General features: G+C 38.3%; 2 protein-coding genes and 1 pseudogene across 2 annotated transcripts; 2 read left to right on the forward strand and 1 right to left on the reverse strand.

The window, feature by feature from the left end:
• Nucleotides 1-2,993: 2,993 nt before the first annotated feature.
• On the reverse strand, nt 2,994-3,351 carry LOC136175151 (cytochrome c oxidase subunit NDUFA4 pseudogene; annotated as a pseudogene).
• A 752-nt stretch (nt 3,352-4,103) lies between these two features.
• Nucleotides 4,104-5,042, forward strand: LOC136174622 (olfactory receptor 52E8-like). The gene has a single exon (XM_065944794.1). It carries the CDS (start codon nt 4,104-4,106, stop codon nt 5,040-5,042), a length of 939 nt encoding a protein of 312 aa, XP_065800866.1.
• An 8,897-nt stretch (nt 5,043-13,939) lies between these two features.
• On the forward strand, nt 13,940-14,875 carry LOC136174520 (olfactory receptor 52E4). Its single transcript, XM_065944696.1, has one exon. It carries the CDS (start codon nt 13,940-13,942, stop codon nt 14,873-14,875), a length of 936 nt encoding a protein of 311 aa, XP_065800768.1.
• Nucleotides 14,876-18,269: the final 3,394 nt, after the last annotated feature.

The raw sequence follows: 18,269 nt of genomic DNA on the forward strand, positions 1-18,269 counted from the left end.
CTGCAGTGATTTTGGAGCCCCCCAAAATAAAGTCTGACACTGTTTCCACTGTTTACCCATCTATCTGCCATGAGATAATGGGACTGGATGCCATAATCTTAGTTTTCTGAATGTTGAGCTTTAAGCCAACTTTTTCACTCTCCTCTTTCACTTTCATCAAGAGGCATTTTAGTTCTTCACTTTCTGCCATTGCCACTGAATTGCATACTTTAAATGGTTGAAGTGAAGTGAAGTGAAATTCTCTCAGTCGTATCTGACTTTTTGTGACCCCATGGACTATAGCCCACCAGGACTGATGCTGAAGCTGAAACTCCAATACTTTGGCCACCTCATGGGAAGAACTGACTCATTTGAAAATACCCTAATGGTGGGAAGGATTGGGGGCAGGAGGAGAAGGGGATGACAGAGGATGAGATGGCTGTATGGCATCACCGACTTCATGGACATGGGTTTGGGTAGACTCTGGGAGTTGGTGATGGACAGGGAGGCCTGGCATGCTGCGATTCATGGGGTCTCAAAGAGTCAGACACAACTGAGCTACTGAACCGAACTGAACTGAACTGAACTATACAATCCATGGAATTCTCCAGGACAGAATTCTGGAGTGGGTAGCCTTTCCTTTCCCCAGGGGATCTTCCCAACCCAGGGATCGAACCCAGGGTCTCCCACATTACGGACAGATTCTTTACCAGCTGAGCCACAAGGGAAGCCCAAGAACACTGGAGTGAGTAGCCTATCCCTTCTCCAGTAGATCTTCCTGACCCAGGAATTCAACTGGGGTGATTAAAATGGTCAATTTCTATGTTATGTGTATTTTACTACAATTTAAATGAATTTCTGGTTATATAGTGCCTAACAGAGTCCAAAGAATTAGTCCCAACATTTTATGATCTAAAAGAGTAAAGGATAAGAAATAAGGAAGGAAAAAAGATTAAATATGATCGATCACTAATACTATGTAAAATAGCAAGAACTGACAGTTGACCAAATAACAAGCAGCAAGGTCCCTAAGATTTCCCTAGAGCTTCCCTTCAGCTGCAGCAATGACCAAAGGGAATTCCTATTCATTTTAATTCCAGTGCCTCAGACTGTCTGGCATCTAGAGATGACATTGCAAATCCTCCTCAACACACAGGCACAAAAACATTTGTTAACCACTCCTGGGATATATCAAGTCTCTGATCTGAAAAAAAATGTTAATAACTGAATTTTCAGTTGCTACATGATCCCCTTCAACAGAAGACAGAATACCTGGTAAGTGTCCGTGATAGATCTGAATAATGTATGTCTAAGATTGGGATTCAGATTCACAGAAATCAAGTTAAGACTTTGAGTATTGGGGTAAGGAATAAAATGGCACATATCGGTGGTCTGAAGAGAGATACGAGGAGGACTAACATGGGAAGAAGTTGGAGAGAAAGTACCTGCTGGACACCTATAATATTTCAGGCTTATATACCCTCATTTATCCCACTCAATAATAATATGAGGTACATATGACTGTGCTTATTTCTAAATAAAATTAAAATACAGAACACAGTGCAACTTATCTAAGGTCACAAGACCAGTAAGAACAGACTCAGGACTCTATTTCATGCCACAAGACAAGTAATACTAAATATTATATGCTTTTGCTTCTTTTTCCTACACATGCTACCATGATAATGAGTGAAACACAAAGTAGGAAAAAAAGCTGAGTAGGCAAATAAGACTAGAGTGATGAACTTGAATGCCCTTATGCTTAGTGACTCCCTACATACCAAACTGTAAAACAAAAAAGCCTACAATATGATCAGTTGTTGATTTTTTCCTCCTGCTTTATATTTCAAAGGGATTAAACTGAATTCAAACTTGATTATTTGGAGGCCTGAATTAACATTTTGATGGCATGGCCCAACATGAAGTATGAAGTGGAAAGCATAACTACAGCAATAGTAAAAAAAAATATATATATATATATATATCTTTGGAACTAAATGAACAGATGTGAGTAAAGAATTTGGCTTTGCCCAGAGAAAGGTCTGGCCTTTGCTCTTGGCTCCCATGAAGTAATCTATGTCATATCTGATAGGAGTGTCTTTATTTAAGGTGAGGGCTGGCCAAACCAGACCTGAGTGTGGGGGTTGACCATGCCATAAAGACCAACAATATAACAGAATTGGAGATTTTGGTCATGTGGCATCAGTCAATGGGTGTCCAACCATGTGTGTAAAAAATCTATCAAGTATATGTAAAGAAACCACAATATAAAATCCAAACAAAAGATCAAGCGAGCTTTCATGGTTGGCACTCTGGTTCAATGCACATTGCCACATATCAGTTCCAGGAGGGTAATTCATCCTGACTTTATGTGAAAGGACAATAGATGTTTCATGTTTGGAAACATCACCCTCTTCCCTAAGCATTTCTTCCTTTATTTGGTTTTAATCTTTCTCCAGAATAAACTCTAACCATGATTATCATAGCATTCAGTAAGTTTTATGAGTCCTTCTAGTAAACTATTGAACCTGGGTATAATTTGGGAAAACCCGTATACTTGAAATTTGTGTCAATAGGAAGGACAGTCTTAGGAACTGTGCCTTAACTTTGCAGTTTAGCTAATGCAGATCTGATGTCACATTTCTCTCGATAGTTAAAGAAGTCAACAAGTTCTTAATAATGAACTTCATTCTGAGAGGAAACTTCATGGATTATCATGTCCCTCTTGATGATGTATCTTAAATTCCTACTTGGGGATATCTGAAATTTAGATATCTGGACCCCAAGTATTGTGTGGATCTGCTTTTAGATTCTCAAATCTGTTTCATTGTCTCTTTTTCTACCTTTTACTTTGCCAGTAACACTGTGATGTATCATAGCTTTATGGAAAATTTCTTTTTTTTTTTTTAAGTTTCAGACTATTTATTCATCAGTGTAAACCCCAACACAATAACCAACATGACTTCATGCATTTAGAGGGGAAATATTTCCTGGTTAGGTGGAAAATTGTGGCTTCTGGAAGACCTTCATTCTAAGCAGCTTTAAGTGAAATATTTCATTTAGAAGTCTGGACCTTCTTTCTTCAGTTTGCTGTAATCTATATTCACAGAGTAGAACTTGTACTGATCATTAGGACCTAGTTTGTTCCAGGGTTCTGGGTTATTCTTTCTGTCCCAACTGACATCGGGATTGAACAATGCCAGGCACGTGACATACAGTGCTGCTCCAATAAATATGAAGAGGGGGATCAAGCTAGGATGCTTCTTGGCCTGACCGATGATCTGGCGGAACATGGTTGCGACAGAGGCCTCAAGCCCAAATCGAGAGAAAAACTAAACCTCAAGGCCTGAGATTAAGCACTCACTGCACCTGGGAGGAATGTATCTGATAGTGTAAATATTTCAGATTTATTCTTCTTTGAGATATTTTTGACTGATCCAACTCCTTTTATTCTCCCTCATCTCTTATTTTTCTTTCTACCCCCTTTCACTACCTCTACTGACAAGTTTGCAAATATAGGTTTGCAATGTCACAAAACTTAGTTCCAAACTAATTTCAAATCTTGATTCTGATGATTATTAGCTCTGTAAGCAATGGTATAAGTTAACCAACATCTCAAAACCTTTTACTTTCATAAATCAAAGACCAGTAAAACTTGTGCCATAAAATTGTGGGGAGGACTGAGTGAGATAATATAAGCACATAACAGTAAGAATAATGTCTGAAGAATGGTAGGTATCCAATTCAAGATAGATGTTATTATTGTGGTGTTTATTGCTATTATTATCAATTTTATTATTGCTTAATAGTATTACTTCTTGGAGAAGAGGAGAGTTAGTGCATTTATCTATTCTGAATCCATAATTTTAAGAGAAAAATGGTGTTAAATTCTTTTTGACACCTCAACTCTCATACTTATGGTACAGGTGAGAAGAGTCACTAGGATTATGTATGGAGAACTGAAAAAGAAAAAAAATAATCAAAGACATTTAGAGAAACTTATTCCTAATACCAAACCTTTGTTTGGGAATTTTTTATTTTTAATCTTTATAAATATCAGTTAACTGTGGATTGTCCAATGGTAATCATCAACAATTTTTAAAAGCCATGCCACCTACAGAAGAATGTCTTCTCCCAATGTCACTGAGTCACATCCTTCTTCGTTCCTGTTGCTGGGGATTCCAGGGTTGGAAGTTGCACAGATTTGGCTTGGCTTTCCCTTCTGTGTCGTGTATCTGATTGCTCTCATTGGGAATATTATTATTCCGCTTGTTATCTGGACAGATCGTAGCCTACATCAACCCATGTTCTACTTTCTGGCCATGCTGTCAGTGATTGACCTGAGTCTTTCTACTGCTACCATACCCAAAATGCTGGGTATCTTCTGGTTCAGCCTTCAGGAGCTGTGCTTTGGGTGCTGCATTGCTCAAGTCTTTTTTATCCACTTTTTTACAGTCATGGAGAGCATTGTACTTCTTGCCATGGGTTTTGATCGCTATGTGGCTATTTGCAATCCCCTCAGGTACAGCATGATCCTCACCAATAGAGTTATTGGTGTGATTGGTATGGTGGTAGTTCTAAGAAGTTTATGCATGATTGCCCCCATCATTTTTCTCCTCCTGCGACTGCCTTACTGTGGACACAGAATCATTCCTCATACCTACTGTGAACACATGGGAGTGGCGCGTCTGGCTTGTGCCAGCATTAGTGCTAATGTCTACTATGGTCTTGGTAATATTTCTATATTGTTTCTGGATGTGATTCTTATCATTATCTCCTATGCTAGGATATTGAATACTGTCTTTCATCTCCCTTCCCAAGATGCCCGCCTAAAGGCTCTAAATACCTGTAGTTCTCATATCTGTGTTATCTTAGTCTTCTTTGGTCCAGCTCTCTTCTCCTTCCTGACTCATCGTTTTGGTCATAGCATCCCTCAGTATATCCATATCCTTCTGGCTAATCTCTATGTAGTAGTGCCCCCTGCCCTCAACCCAGTCATTTATGGAATCAGGACCAAGCAAATCCAGGAGCGTGTACAGAGTATATTTGTTAAAAAAAGATGAATTAGAGGTAATTCATTCAATTTATAAAGGCATAAAGTCTAAGAAGACTGATATTTGTGATTAAATTAATAAAACAATGTATTTCACCCAAATTGTGTGTGTGTGTATTGAATTGAATTTAGTCACTTAGGCTCTTTAAGACCCCATATACTGCAGCCCACCAGGCTCTTCTGTTCAAGGGATCTACCAGGCAAGAATACTGGAGTGAGTTGCCATTTCGTCCTCCAGGGGATCTTTCTGATCCAGGGATTGTACTCTTGTCTCCTGCATCTGCTGCACTGCAGGTGGATTCTTGGCCACTGAGTCATCAGGGAAACCCCTTAAAGTTGTATAAGTACCATATAGACTATATGTAGGCATAGAAAAGAAATATTGGTTGTAATTGTTGCAGGCATGTGTGTTTGTGTGTCTCAATGTATACTTGCAATGATATTCACTGCTGACCCAGGCACAGAATATGCTATGCAAGAGTAAATCTCAGGGAGGAGAGATTTTATTCACTGAAGAAATAGCTTTCTGCTAAAACTGTAAGGTGCTCTAGATCTCTTTCAGACAGTAATAAGATTTCTTTCATAAGGATATTCAATGAGATCACATGACGAGTAGGAAGTAAAATGAAAAGTTTTTATAAATGAGCTGGTGAGCCTTGAGGGAACTCAGGAAGGAAAAGAATACCTGCTGCAGCCACTTCTCAGAGTGAGCCATGTAGAAATTCTGAATGTGAAAACACAGGTTACTGGTTCCAGATGACTAAGGTGCATACCAAAAGAATGATTTCAGTTAGCCTAGACTCTTGCACCTTCCCATACATAGAAAAACAGAAAAGCACTAAATTTCTTAACTTTACATATCTGTTATTTTTTAATTAGCAAAATATTTTGGTGATCAGACTACCTTTATTTCAAAAGTTCTGCATCTCCTGGCTCCCCTCCCCTGCTTGCCTCCTTGGATCAATTCTATTAGGGTTACTTGAGATACTGCCTACTGGGCTTGAAGTCCTGAAAATTCCTGCCAAATAAAACATAACTCTGAACTTTTAAGTTGTGAATATATTCTAAGTCAACAGAACAAACGTGTGGATACAAAGGGAAAAGAGGGGAGTAGGATAAATTGGGAGATTGGGATTGACATATATGCACTATTGATACTATGCATAAAATAGATAACTAATGAAACCCTACTGTATAACACAGAGAACTCTACTCAATGCTCTGTTGTGACCTAGATGGAAAGGAAATCCATAAAAGGGGATATATGTAAATATGTAGCTGATTCACTTTGCTGCAGAGCAGATAGTAACACAACATTGTAAAGCAACTATTCTCCCATTTTTTTTTAATTTTGAAAATAAAGTACTGTCTAAAAGTAAATAGTAAAATTTTTACCAAAGTATAATCAAGCAAATGATAAGAATTAGACTAATTTTTTGAGCTTGAGTCAGATTTGAGCTTGGAGAATATTCTATTGACACTTATGTCGGTCATCCTTTAAAAGTTTTGTTTTAAATTATCATTCTTTCTTTTCTATTGACATTTTTGTAGTGTTTTCTTCCCCTTCCATGCTCTCAAGTTTCTGATTCTATGAAGTTCTTCATAAGCCCAACCTACTATAAACACTTTCATTCATGAAATGGTAAATTTAACACTATGTATTTTGTGACAAAGAAACGTTCTTCCTTCTTGGAGTTTAAAAATGCTGTGAAATGAATGAAAATCATTATAAGACATATTTTTTAGCAATTGATAAGGCAATTTAGTTAAAAACATATAATAAAAGAATATGTTACTTCCCAGGTGGCAGAGTGGTAAAGAATCCACCTGCCAATGCAGGACACATGGGTTTGATCCCTGAGTCAGGAAGATCCCCTGGAGAAGGAAATGGCAACCCACTCCAGTATTCTTACCTGTAAAATTCCATAGACAGAGGAGTTTAGCAGGTTACAGTCCATGGTTTTGCAAACAGCTGGACATGACTAAGTGACTGAATATAGCAAAATGTTACTGAACAATTGAGTCATACTTTGAAAAGATTAAAAAGGTGTGTTTAGTTGCCTGAAGTTTATTCATTTAGAAATTGAAGTTTGTAAACTGGTGAGTAAAATGGTTATGTGGGAGTTTAGAAAGCCTTATGTCACATTAGCATTTAGGAAAGATAGGACATAGACAATTAGTGAAGCACAAAGTGGATTTCTGATAATTTTATGACTCAAGGAGAACTGTAATTTGAGCAGTTATAATGCAAATAAAGGGAAGATGTCAGGTATGAGACACAGAGAGAGAGACATGGGGCACAATTTAGCCACACTGTAGCAAGAGAGAGCAAGGATTAATATTTATTTTGTTCGTTGGTTTTTAACTAGATGGCTTCAAGTGTTGAAATATACAAGAAGAAAAAAAGAAAATTATTCATGAACTTCAAAACACAAATAAAAAAAATTGGATTGTAAAGGACCTTAAAAATTTTGGAATGTGCAAAAGTAAATATAAGAGGGATATATAAAATGGATGAAGTAGGTATAAACAATGTATTCATGGTTTACAAACATGTCAATAGAAAAGAAGGAATGATAATTTAAAATAAAACTTTTAAAGGATGACTGATCTAAATATCAATAGAATATTCTCCAAGCTCAAATTTGACTTTGAAAGTTACCATAACAATCAATTCACCTTATTCTATGACATTCCTATCCTAGTGATTCTTATTAATTTAATATACAAACTCAACATTGAAAAATATATTATTAATGATTTTACTTCAATCTCAGAAGAGTTAATATTGAGGTGACAGTAGAAGAGAACAATAAAAAATAACATGCCCACAGATTTTCATAATCATATTCCAAATCAAATTCCAGAAATATTGATAAATATTCTTTACCCCTTAAAGTAATGAGGGGCAAATACTCACTTAATTTATTTATACATTTTATGACTGAGTTTTTGTCAAAAAATTCTGCCTACACTTCTGTGTCAAGATACATTTTGAGCCCACTGCAATGGTGTGAAGTAATTAGCTTCCAACTAATAAAAATAAATGAAAAAAAAAGATATATTTTGAGCATAAATACTCATTTCTGCTTTCCTTCAAAAACATGCTGAAATTAATGATAATGTAGAAACAAAATAATAAATATATAGCACTATTGGGAAATAAAACATATGTCATTAAGCAGAATAACATTTATGCTGTAGGAGTCCCAGAAGGAGAAATAGACCAAACACTTACTTGAAGAAATAATGGCTGAAGATTTTTTTCTAATCTGAGGAAGGAAACATATATCCAGGTCCAGGAACCCTATAGACTATAGTCCACCAGACTCCTCTGTCCATGAGATTCTCCAGGCAGTAATACTAGAGTGGGTTGCCATGCCTTCCCGCAGGGTATCTTCCCAACCCAGGAATCAAACCCATGTCTCCTGCTTCTCCTGCATTGCAGGCAGATTCTTTACCTACTGAGCCCACCTGGGAAACCCCCAGGAAGCATAGAGAATTACAGATAAGATGAACCTAAAGAGATTCACACCAAGACACAATTACAATTAAAATGTCAAAAGTTAAAGATAAAGAAAATCTTAGAGCAAGAGAAAAACAACTTGTTAACACCCAAGGGAAACCCAATAAAACTTTCAGCAGATTTTTCAGCAAGAGTTTGTAGATCAGAATGAAGTAGGAGGACGTATTCAAAATGCTAAAAATAAAAACTTTCAACCAAGAATACTCCAACTTATGTCCACCCAGAGAAACAAATATTTGACAGCCATCCATGAAGAAAAATAATGTCTTTGAGGGAGCTTGGAATCCAGGTAGAGCTTATGATTAAGGAGAACTGTTATGGGAATGCAAACCAGCACCCCAATGTCAGGCCTGATGTTGTGGTTCTGACTGCATACTGGAAATACCCCTGTCCCCTTTGATTCAACTCCAGTCCCACTTGTATGTAGTTCTATCACTAGCTACTGCTGCCAAGGGGCCCATGAAGAACCAAGTCTATCTGTTCCCCATGTGATAGATATGGCAGCTTCAGACCTAATCCTGACCCCCAAAACCATTCCACTCTAGCACAGACTAGGGGCAATTCTTGCCAAATAGAGACCAGCCCAGTGACCCAATGAGAGCACTCTCAGAGAACCAGTGGAAACCACACCCCCTTGCAACCTGGTAAATATCCTGCCAATTGCAGACCTGACTATAGACCAGATAATAGCCATAAGGCCCAGTTCCATTTTTATCCAACAATGATCTCAGTGACAGCCCCATCAATCCAGGATCCCAACAGGAGAATAACATTACCTGCTAAAATCAATCTAAATCTTGGAAGGCATGTTTGTTTCTTCAAATGTGCATACCAACTCAAGACTAGAGAGACCACAATGAATCAGACAAACACCAGTGAAGGTAACTAATAAAGCTCCAATGACTGTTCCTAAAGAGATGGAGATACATGAACTGCTTGACAAATCATTCAGAATAATTATCTTAAAGAAGCTCAGTGTACTACAAGAGAAAATATACAACTACATGCAATCAGGAAAACAATACATGAATAACATAAGAAGGCTAACAAATAAATACTATAAAAATGAACTAAACAGCAATACTGGAATTGAAGAATATAATGACTGAACTGAAAACTTCAATGCAGACATTTTAAAGTTTGGTTTATATATAAAATGGAATATTATTCATCCTTATAAAATAAGGAAATCCCATCATTGCCACAACATGAAAGAAACAGGAAGTTATGCTAAGTGAAATAAACAAGTCACATAGACAAACATTGCGTGATCTTGGTTTTATGTGGCACCTTTATTAAAAGAAGTCACACTCATAGTAATGAGAAAGTAGAATGGCAATTACCACATGCTGGGGCTTAGCAGAAAAAAGATTATTTAAAAAGTGAAAAGTAGTTACCAAGGATTGAAGGGAGTAGATCATCAGCAGTTATTGTTTAATGGACATAGTTTTTATTTTAACAAAGTGAAAAAATATGAATGTATTTAGTACTACTGAAATATACTTAAAAATAGTTAAGATAGAAAATTTTGTTAAGCATTTCTATCACAATAAAATATTGGGAAAAAATGGGAAAGGGAGTAAACACAGAATCAAATAAAATAATTTTTTCATGCTATAATAGTATCACAAACTGATAAAGGAGACATACAGATCATATCTGCTTCATACAGACTCTTCATAAATGTCATGGTAAGGAAAACTGAAATAAATGGTTTCATAAAGAGGGCTTTTGATCACCAAAATAGCATAGTGTTTTGAAGATTCATGATGTAGAATTAAAGTTTAAAATGTTGATTACGTATTGACTGAAAGTTTTGGAAACATTGTTGAGTATGCTTTACCAAATAAAGTCTATAATACACACCAGAGAAATGAAAGTCATAGGGAGAAATTTTAACAGGAGATTTGACAAAGTCAGACTTGATTTGGGAAGGTAAATGTTGGCACAATGGTGAGGATGGATAACATGAGAAAGTGATGGGGAAGACTGGAAGTACAGGTCTCATTAATCAGAAAGAGAAGTAGTGAAAAAGCAGGGACATATGAGATTGAACCAGAATCTTTTTGATCACAAACAACATTATCTTCTGTCATAATAACACAAAATTGTCTGAACTCAGAAGATAAAAAAAGAAAAACTGATTGTCTAGTATATTCAATTTTCTGTCAGTCTTTTTCTATCTGCACTCAGGAAAACCATGATCTATGGCGCATCCTGGTACTCTCAGGTCAACTCCATCACCTTCCAGGAAGGGAACTTCTAAGTAAACTCTAGAATTTGAGCCCTACCTGGATTCTGTCTCCTCAGGAGATTGTGGAGTTTCTTTCACCTTCTGCCCAGAGAACTGGAACTTAAGAAAGTCCCTCTCTGAAGATTTTACCTGTTACCATTAGTTATAATTTAGGAAGGAGAGTCTTACTGGGTTGGAAGAAAGTTGATGCCATTTTCTACAGGTATGAGCACTACCCAAAACCAAATTTGCTGTTACAGAGTCCAGTGTGCCTGTCTGACAAATCTCCTTCTTTAATTTTTGAAATTCACTTGTAGCATTGTCAAACTGCTTCAGGATTCACATACCTATATTCAACAAAGCAAAAGACTTGCTAAGGGTAGTTCCCTAGGAAGTCACATTTTGAAAATGTAATGGTCTAAATTTAACACTTTTATGCCTTTTGAAATGAACAGAGTCAGTATCATCCCCTATGCTGATTCCTCTCCCTTCTGGATGTTTCCCTTCCTAATAGCTCAAGACATCTCTTCCTGTGAGTTAAAGAATTATGTCTGGTGTGGTGATGTGTCTCTGCAGATGGAGTGGGGAAGAACAAAGAGTTAGCTGGATTTAATGACCCATGAGCCCATGTTTATGCCCAGAGGACTTTGAAGGCTAAGTTTAGGGATTCTGGGACATGCTTAGACTTAGAGATACCCTCATTCACTATAAAGGTTTTCTTCATGTGATAGGACAAACTGAAACCCAGAGGTTTCTTGGGGTTCCAATCACCATCTATAGCACCAGGGCTTATACTGTGACACGCTGTTCCAAGGAAGGCCTGGAGGAGGAAATATTGGAAAGGTAAGGATTCATGAAAGAGAGAAATGAGATGCTACAGAAAGGAGAAGAGACAAATAAGGAGAGAATGGGAGAGCAGCCTCCCCTTTGCTGAGAAGGTATCCAAAGTAACCATTTTCAATTCTCGCCACGCACACACACAAACAAAACATGGCATAGCATATGGGATTAAAGCAGATGACCACAGGTGAGAAAGTGTGATATGTCACTGAGTTATAAGCAGAATATTTCTGCTCCTTCTTTTTCCCTTACACATACATTCACACATACTCTCTCTCTCACCCATACATACATATAAACACACACATACACAAATCCTAATTCCATTCAACAGCTACATTCTAAAAAACTGGGAGCCATATCCTTATATGACAATGTTAGGGATATTAAAGTAAATACTCCTGGTTTGTTACGTCCAGTAGCAGCATTTATGTTGGTAGGGAATAGAAAAATTTATAAATAAAATCATGCCATGTTAGATGCTGCAGAGTTGTATAATATCCTAGAGATGCCAAAACTTAAATATATATATATATATATACCTTTATTACTTTTAAGCATCAGGAAAGATTCATTCACAATGCTTTAATTTTAGTGTCACTTAAATTTGCTAGGCATTTTATCTATATAAACCTGAAGCTAGGCATAATTTCAGGACATGAGTGCAATTTTGCATGTTAATTTGTGATAAGTTAAGGCATGTAAGACATATGAACATGATTTAGCTGATAAGCAAAAGACAAATTACTGTACTTACTGTAAGAACATCAAGGGATCACAGAATAAACAGGAATCTGGAGGTGTCAGATCAGAAACCAAGCCTTTCCACAATATTTTTGCTGTTGTTCAGCTGTTCAGTCGTGTCTGACTCTGGTCTGAAACCTCACTAACTACAGTGCACCAGGTTTCCCTGTCCTTCAATATCTCCCAGAGTTAGTTCAAACTCATGTCCATTGTGTCAGTGATGCCATCCAACCACTTCATTCTCTGTCACCTCCTTCTCCTGCTCTCAACCTTTCCCAGCATCAGGGTTTTTTTCCAATGAGCTGGCTCTTTGCATCAGGTGGCCAAAGTAAGATTAGCAGCTTAGATTAGATTTTTGATGCTTGTTAATTCCATAAGATTAGCAAGCATCAAAAATAGCAATGGCTTTCTAGTAGAAGGAGAAAGAAGAAAATTCTAAGAGAGACCATCTGACTGGTGGTGGTTTAGTTGCTAAGTCATGTCTGACTCTTGTAACACCATGGACTGTAGCCTGCCAGGCTCCTCTGTCTGTGGGATTCTCCAAGCAAGAATACTGGAGTGGGTTGCCATTTCCTTTTCCAGGGGATCTTCCTGACCCAAACATCGAAACTGGGTTTCCTGCACTACAGGTAAATTCTTTACCAACTGAGCTACGAGGGAAGCTCTGCTTCCCATAATGTGGCTGCAACAGATCCATGAGGGAATTCCATATATTTATATAATATCAAATGCAAACAGTGGTATAAGCTAGCAGTTTTCATTTAGACCTAGGATTCTTTAACACCAGACCACACTTTGAAAAACACTAGGTATAATAATTTCTCAAAAGTAACCAAAAAACTTCTTGGAAAAGGAAGGGAAGTGAATACCATAAAAGATAGTATACACTCTTTTTTGAAATACTGCCAGTTCCTTCAAAATTCTCATATATATATATATATATTTACCATAAGTAATAGTGCCTGAAAAGCTGAGTGCTGAAGAGTTGATGCTTTTGAACTGTGGTATTGGAGAAAACTCTTGAGAGCCCGTTGGACAGCAAGAAGATCCAACCAGTCTATCATAAAGGAAATCAGTCCTGAATATTCATTGGCAGAACTGATGCTGAAGTTAAAACTCCAATACTTTGGCCACCTGATGCTAGGAACTGACTCATTTAAAAAGACCCTGATGCTGGGAAAGATTGAAGGCAGAAGGAGAAGGGGACAACAGAGGATGAGATGGTTGGATGGCATCACTGACTCAATGGACTTGAGTTTGAGTAAGCTCTGGGTGTTGATGATGGACACTGAAGCCTGACATGCTGCCATCCATGGGATCGCAAAGAGTCAGACATGACTAAGGGACTGAACTGAACTGATGAATCTCAGAACAATAACTTCTATTGACAGAGTTGTTGACTACTCTCAGAAAACAGGAGAATATCTAATGTTTCTAAATTAACTGCTTTTACCATAACCTCCAGTGAACTGACTAAAAGTCTTTTCATCTTTCCAGGACTCATTGATAAGAAAAACAGTGGGATCCTACTTTCTGACAAGAATTCAATGACACCTCTAGGAGAATGCCATCTATTAATGACACCCAGTTCCATCCTCCCTTCTTTCTGCTGCTAGGAATACCAGGGCTGGAGACTGTACACATCTGGATTGCTTTCCCATTCTGTGCTGTGTATCTGATTGCCCTTGTGGGGAACATCACTGTTCTATATGTGATCAAGACTGAACACAGTCTCCACCAGCCCATGTACTACTTTCTGGCCATGTTGTCCATGATTGATCTGGGTCTGTCCACCTCCACCATCCCCAAAATGCTGGGCATCTTCTGGTTCAGCCTCCAGGAGATCAGCTTTGGAGGCTGTCTTGCTCAGATGTTCTTTATCCACATGTTTACAGGGATGGAGACTGTTCTACTGGTGGCCATGGCTTATGACCGCTATGTTGCCATCTGCAACCCCCTCCAGTACACCAGCATCCTCACCAGTAAAACCATCGGCATTTTGGCCTCTGTTGTTGTGGGCAGAAACTTACTTCTTGTGACTCCATTTGTGTTTCTCATTCTGAGGCTGCCCTTCTGTGGACACCACATTGTTCCCCATACATACTGTGAGCACATGGGTCTTGCCCGATTGGCCTGTGCACCCATCAAGATCAATGTTATCTACGGGCTCATGGTGATTTCTAATATTATTGTAGACGTGATTCTGATTGCCTCCTCCTATGTACTGATCCTTCAGGCTGTTTTCCACCTCCCCTGTCAGGATGCCCGGTTGAAGGCTCTCAATACCTGTGGGTCTCACGTCGGTGTCATGCTGTGCTTTTACACACCGGCATTTTTTTCTTTCATGACACACCGCTTTGGCCGTAATATTCCTCACTACATCCACATTCTTTTGGCTAATCTATATGTGGTTGTCCCACCTGCCCTTAACCCAGTCATCTACGGAGTCAGGACAAAGCAAATCCGAGAGCGGGTTGTAAAAATATTTGTGCAGAAATAATAGCTCTGTGAAATGACTGGGAAATATATTCACATATAGTCAGGTTTTAATAATCTAAGATCTAAGCTTTTCATTATAATGTATAGTACTCCCCAGATTTTTCATTTTTATTGGAAATGGCTTACGGTAAACAGATTAAGCAAACTACCATTTTTGTCCACTCTGGTCACCTTCCCCATGTAACTGAGCAAGGACTAACAAAACAGGAAGATATTGATAGCTTCTGGTAAACAGTATCACGGTGTGTCATTCAATCACACAAGCACACCATAGAGTTAGTAAAGTAGAAAGCGTGTATATTGAGAAAGCAGAGAGGCTAGAGCTCTGTGTTTTTACCTTGTCCTGAAGATCCTGGACGAGCTCCCAAGGTGATAGCTTTGCAGTGAATGGTGTCAGATTCTAGATTCCCAAAGAAGATTTAACTTTGGGACCAGAGACCAGGCTTGATCACTCAAGAGCTTTTGTCTACCAGAGTTTTAATAAAGTATAAAAAGAGACAGAGAAAGCTTCTGACATAGACATAAAAAGGGGGGCTGAGAGTGCCCCCATTCTTAGTGTTAAGCAAGGGAGCTATATACATTTTTAATTGGTTATTACAATAAATCAAAAGAATGTCTCAAAACTGTAAAGATCTTACTAGACCCACTCCCATAAGATACATTTTAAGATATCAGGATTAGTCAGAAACTTTTCAAGAAGGAGAAACTGTTCTCAAGCAGGGTACATTGTTGTTATATAATCCTTACTACAGAGTTTAAACTGAGTTTGTTGTGCAATCATCAGCTCCAGGCTTAAAGAAAAAAAACATTTTATGTGCCTAAGACTAAGGAGTGTAGAGGATAAAAAAGATATGTCCTTTCCTCCTCCTTGAGAATTCCAGACCCCTATCTCCTCCTTGAGAGTCCCAGACCCCTCTCTCCTCCTCCAGGACCTCAGACTTCTTATCAACCTGCCTAGGAATTGACTCTCTCAATATTCTGGAGGCAGCAGTGGTCTTGGATGGAATGCCTGATGGAAAAGGGTGAGATTTCCCTCATTTCTCCTTGTCTTCTCTTTAGGTAAGTTTAAAATCTGATAGATCACTGATCTCACTATATAGATCAAGAAAATAAAGTTCAAACCGTGGGTGGGTAGTGACGTCTGAATTAGAATATCCTGTTCCATAGGACCATGTTCTTTATAACAATCCTTGAATTTTGTCTCCCTTCTCTAGAATCCTGAACTTATTTTTATTTTTATGATCCCTCAGTCTTGTCATTTTGCTCCTTTTTATCTTTACTATTCTTTTTAGTTCCTCTCTCTCTTTCTCCCTTATTTCTTTCTCTAACAGATCAAGCTTTTGGGAATTAAAGAATAAGAGAACCTGCAATGTGAGCACTAAGAATACATAACATTGTTTTCCCTCCTGAAGCAAAGTCTTTTTTTTTTTTTTTTAACTTTTATTTATTTATTTTTTTAAATTTCTTTTTTTCTTTTCAAACCATTAAATTCAGGGCTGATTTTCAATAGATCACAGGGAGGGAGCTGCTCTTCTACCTAGGAAACCCCACCGAAGACGCAGGTCTTCTACGAATGGTTTAGCACCAGATTCCCCACTAAAGTGCAGGTGTGTGACTGGGAAGGGGGTATCCGCCTTTCCGGCCGCGCCCCAGTGTCCCAGGAAGTAGGGCTCTCCGCACTGGACCCCCGTCCCCACACGCGGCCGGGTGGGCCACACCTCGCCCCCAGCGAGGCGGGCGACGCTGCCAAAAAACTCATTTTAGATGTGAATTATCACCTGTCCTATGTCTAATTCCTTGAGTTCTACTTAAAATTTTTCTTGTTTTCTATACCGTGTACCTTCAGATATACAGGACTTCAGAACACTTAAAAAGGAATCAGGATCATTCTATGGTTTATGAATAAGATCCGTCTTGGTGTCAAGTTCAGAATTATCTCACTGTAACTTATTTTATATGCAGAGTACATCATGAGAAACGCTGGGCTGGAAGAAGCACAAGCTGGAATCAAGATTGCCGGGAGAAATATCAATAACCTCAGATGACACCACCCTTATGGCAGAAAGTGAAGAGGAACTAAAAAGCCTCTTGATGAAAGTGAAAGAAGAGAGTGAAAAAGTTGGCTTAAAGCTCAGCATTCAGAAAACTTAAGATCATGGCATCTGGTCCCATCACTTCATGGGAAATAGATGGTGAGAGAGTGGGAATAGTGTCAGACTTTATTTTGGGGGGCTCCAAAATCACTGCAGATGGTGATTGCAGCAATAAAATTAAAAGACACTTACTCCTTGAAAGGAAAGTTATGACCAACCTAGATAGCATATTAAAAAGCAGACATTACTTTGCCAACAAAGGTCCGTCTAGTCAAGGCTATGATTTTTCCAGTGGTCATGTATGGATGTGAGAGTTTGACTGTGAAGAAAGCTGAGTGCTGAAAAACTGATGCTTTTGAACTGTGGTGTTGAAGACTCTTTGAGAGTCCCTTGGAGTGCAAGGAGATCCAACCAGTCCATCCTAAAGGAGATCAGTCCTGGGTGTTCACTGAAAGGACTGATGCTGAAGCTGAAACTCCAATACTTTGGCCACCTCATGCGAAGTGTTGACTCATTGGAAAAGACCCTGATGCTGGGAGGGATTGGGGGCAGAAGGAGAAGGGGACGACAGAGGATGAGATGGCTGGATGGCATCACTGACTCCATGGACATGCGTTTGAGTAGACTCCGGGAGTTGGTGATGGACAGGGAGGCCTGGCATGCTGCAGTTCATGGGGTTGCAAAGAGTAGGACACGACTGAGAGACTGAACTGAACTAAACTGAATTTATTAACCCTGTAGATTTCACATGTATAGTCTCATTTGCAAACTCTAGATACAGTTGGAAAGTGCATTTTGCTTAAACTAGGTAAAAAGAGCACTGATTTGAAATTTGTGACTGACCAGGACCCTCTTGTGTAGAAATCAGAAATCTGTATCATATCCTGTGTTTTAGAACCACTCTCTAGGTTGAATGAAGATAGGCAAAATATTCAAAGCTCTTCAGAGTTAGATATCTGGAAACTAGGAAAGATATAACCAATAAGACAAGGAAAGCAACAACATATGTTGCAATTTCTATAAATCCGTCAGCTCTTGATCTGAAATTTAATACTGGCTAAGTACAATTCTTGTATCCTATAACACCTTATGGAATTTCCTTAGGCTTGTCTGCGTGTATTATAAATTGTTTTGTTTTGTTTAGGTCTCTGTCTCATGTCCCTAAAATTTTATGTGAACTTCGAATTTTAAAGATGGAGAGATCTAATCTACCTCCTGTATTTTACAAATGAGAAAACCAAAGTTCAAAGAAAGGCAGGAAATTTATGCATAAGGCATGTATGCATTTAGCATCATTTAGAG

This window comes from Muntiacus reevesi, chromosome 9, assembly GCF_963930625.1.
Source record: "Muntiacus reevesi chromosome 9, mMunRee1.1, whole genome shotgun sequence".
Lineage (NCBI taxonomy): Eukaryota > Metazoa > Chordata > Mammalia > Artiodactyla > Cervidae > Muntiacus > Muntiacus reevesi.

What these genes read in the sequence shown, in the direction of transcription:
- LOC136174520 (XM_065944696.1), top strand. Translation starts at nt 13,940, where the DNA reads ATGCCATCTATTAATGACACCCAGTTCCATCCTCCCTTCTTTCTGCTG.
- LOC136174622 (XM_065944794.1), top strand. Translation starts at nt 4,104, where the DNA reads ATGTCTTCTCCCAATGTCACTGAGTCACATCCTTCTTCGTTCCTGTTG.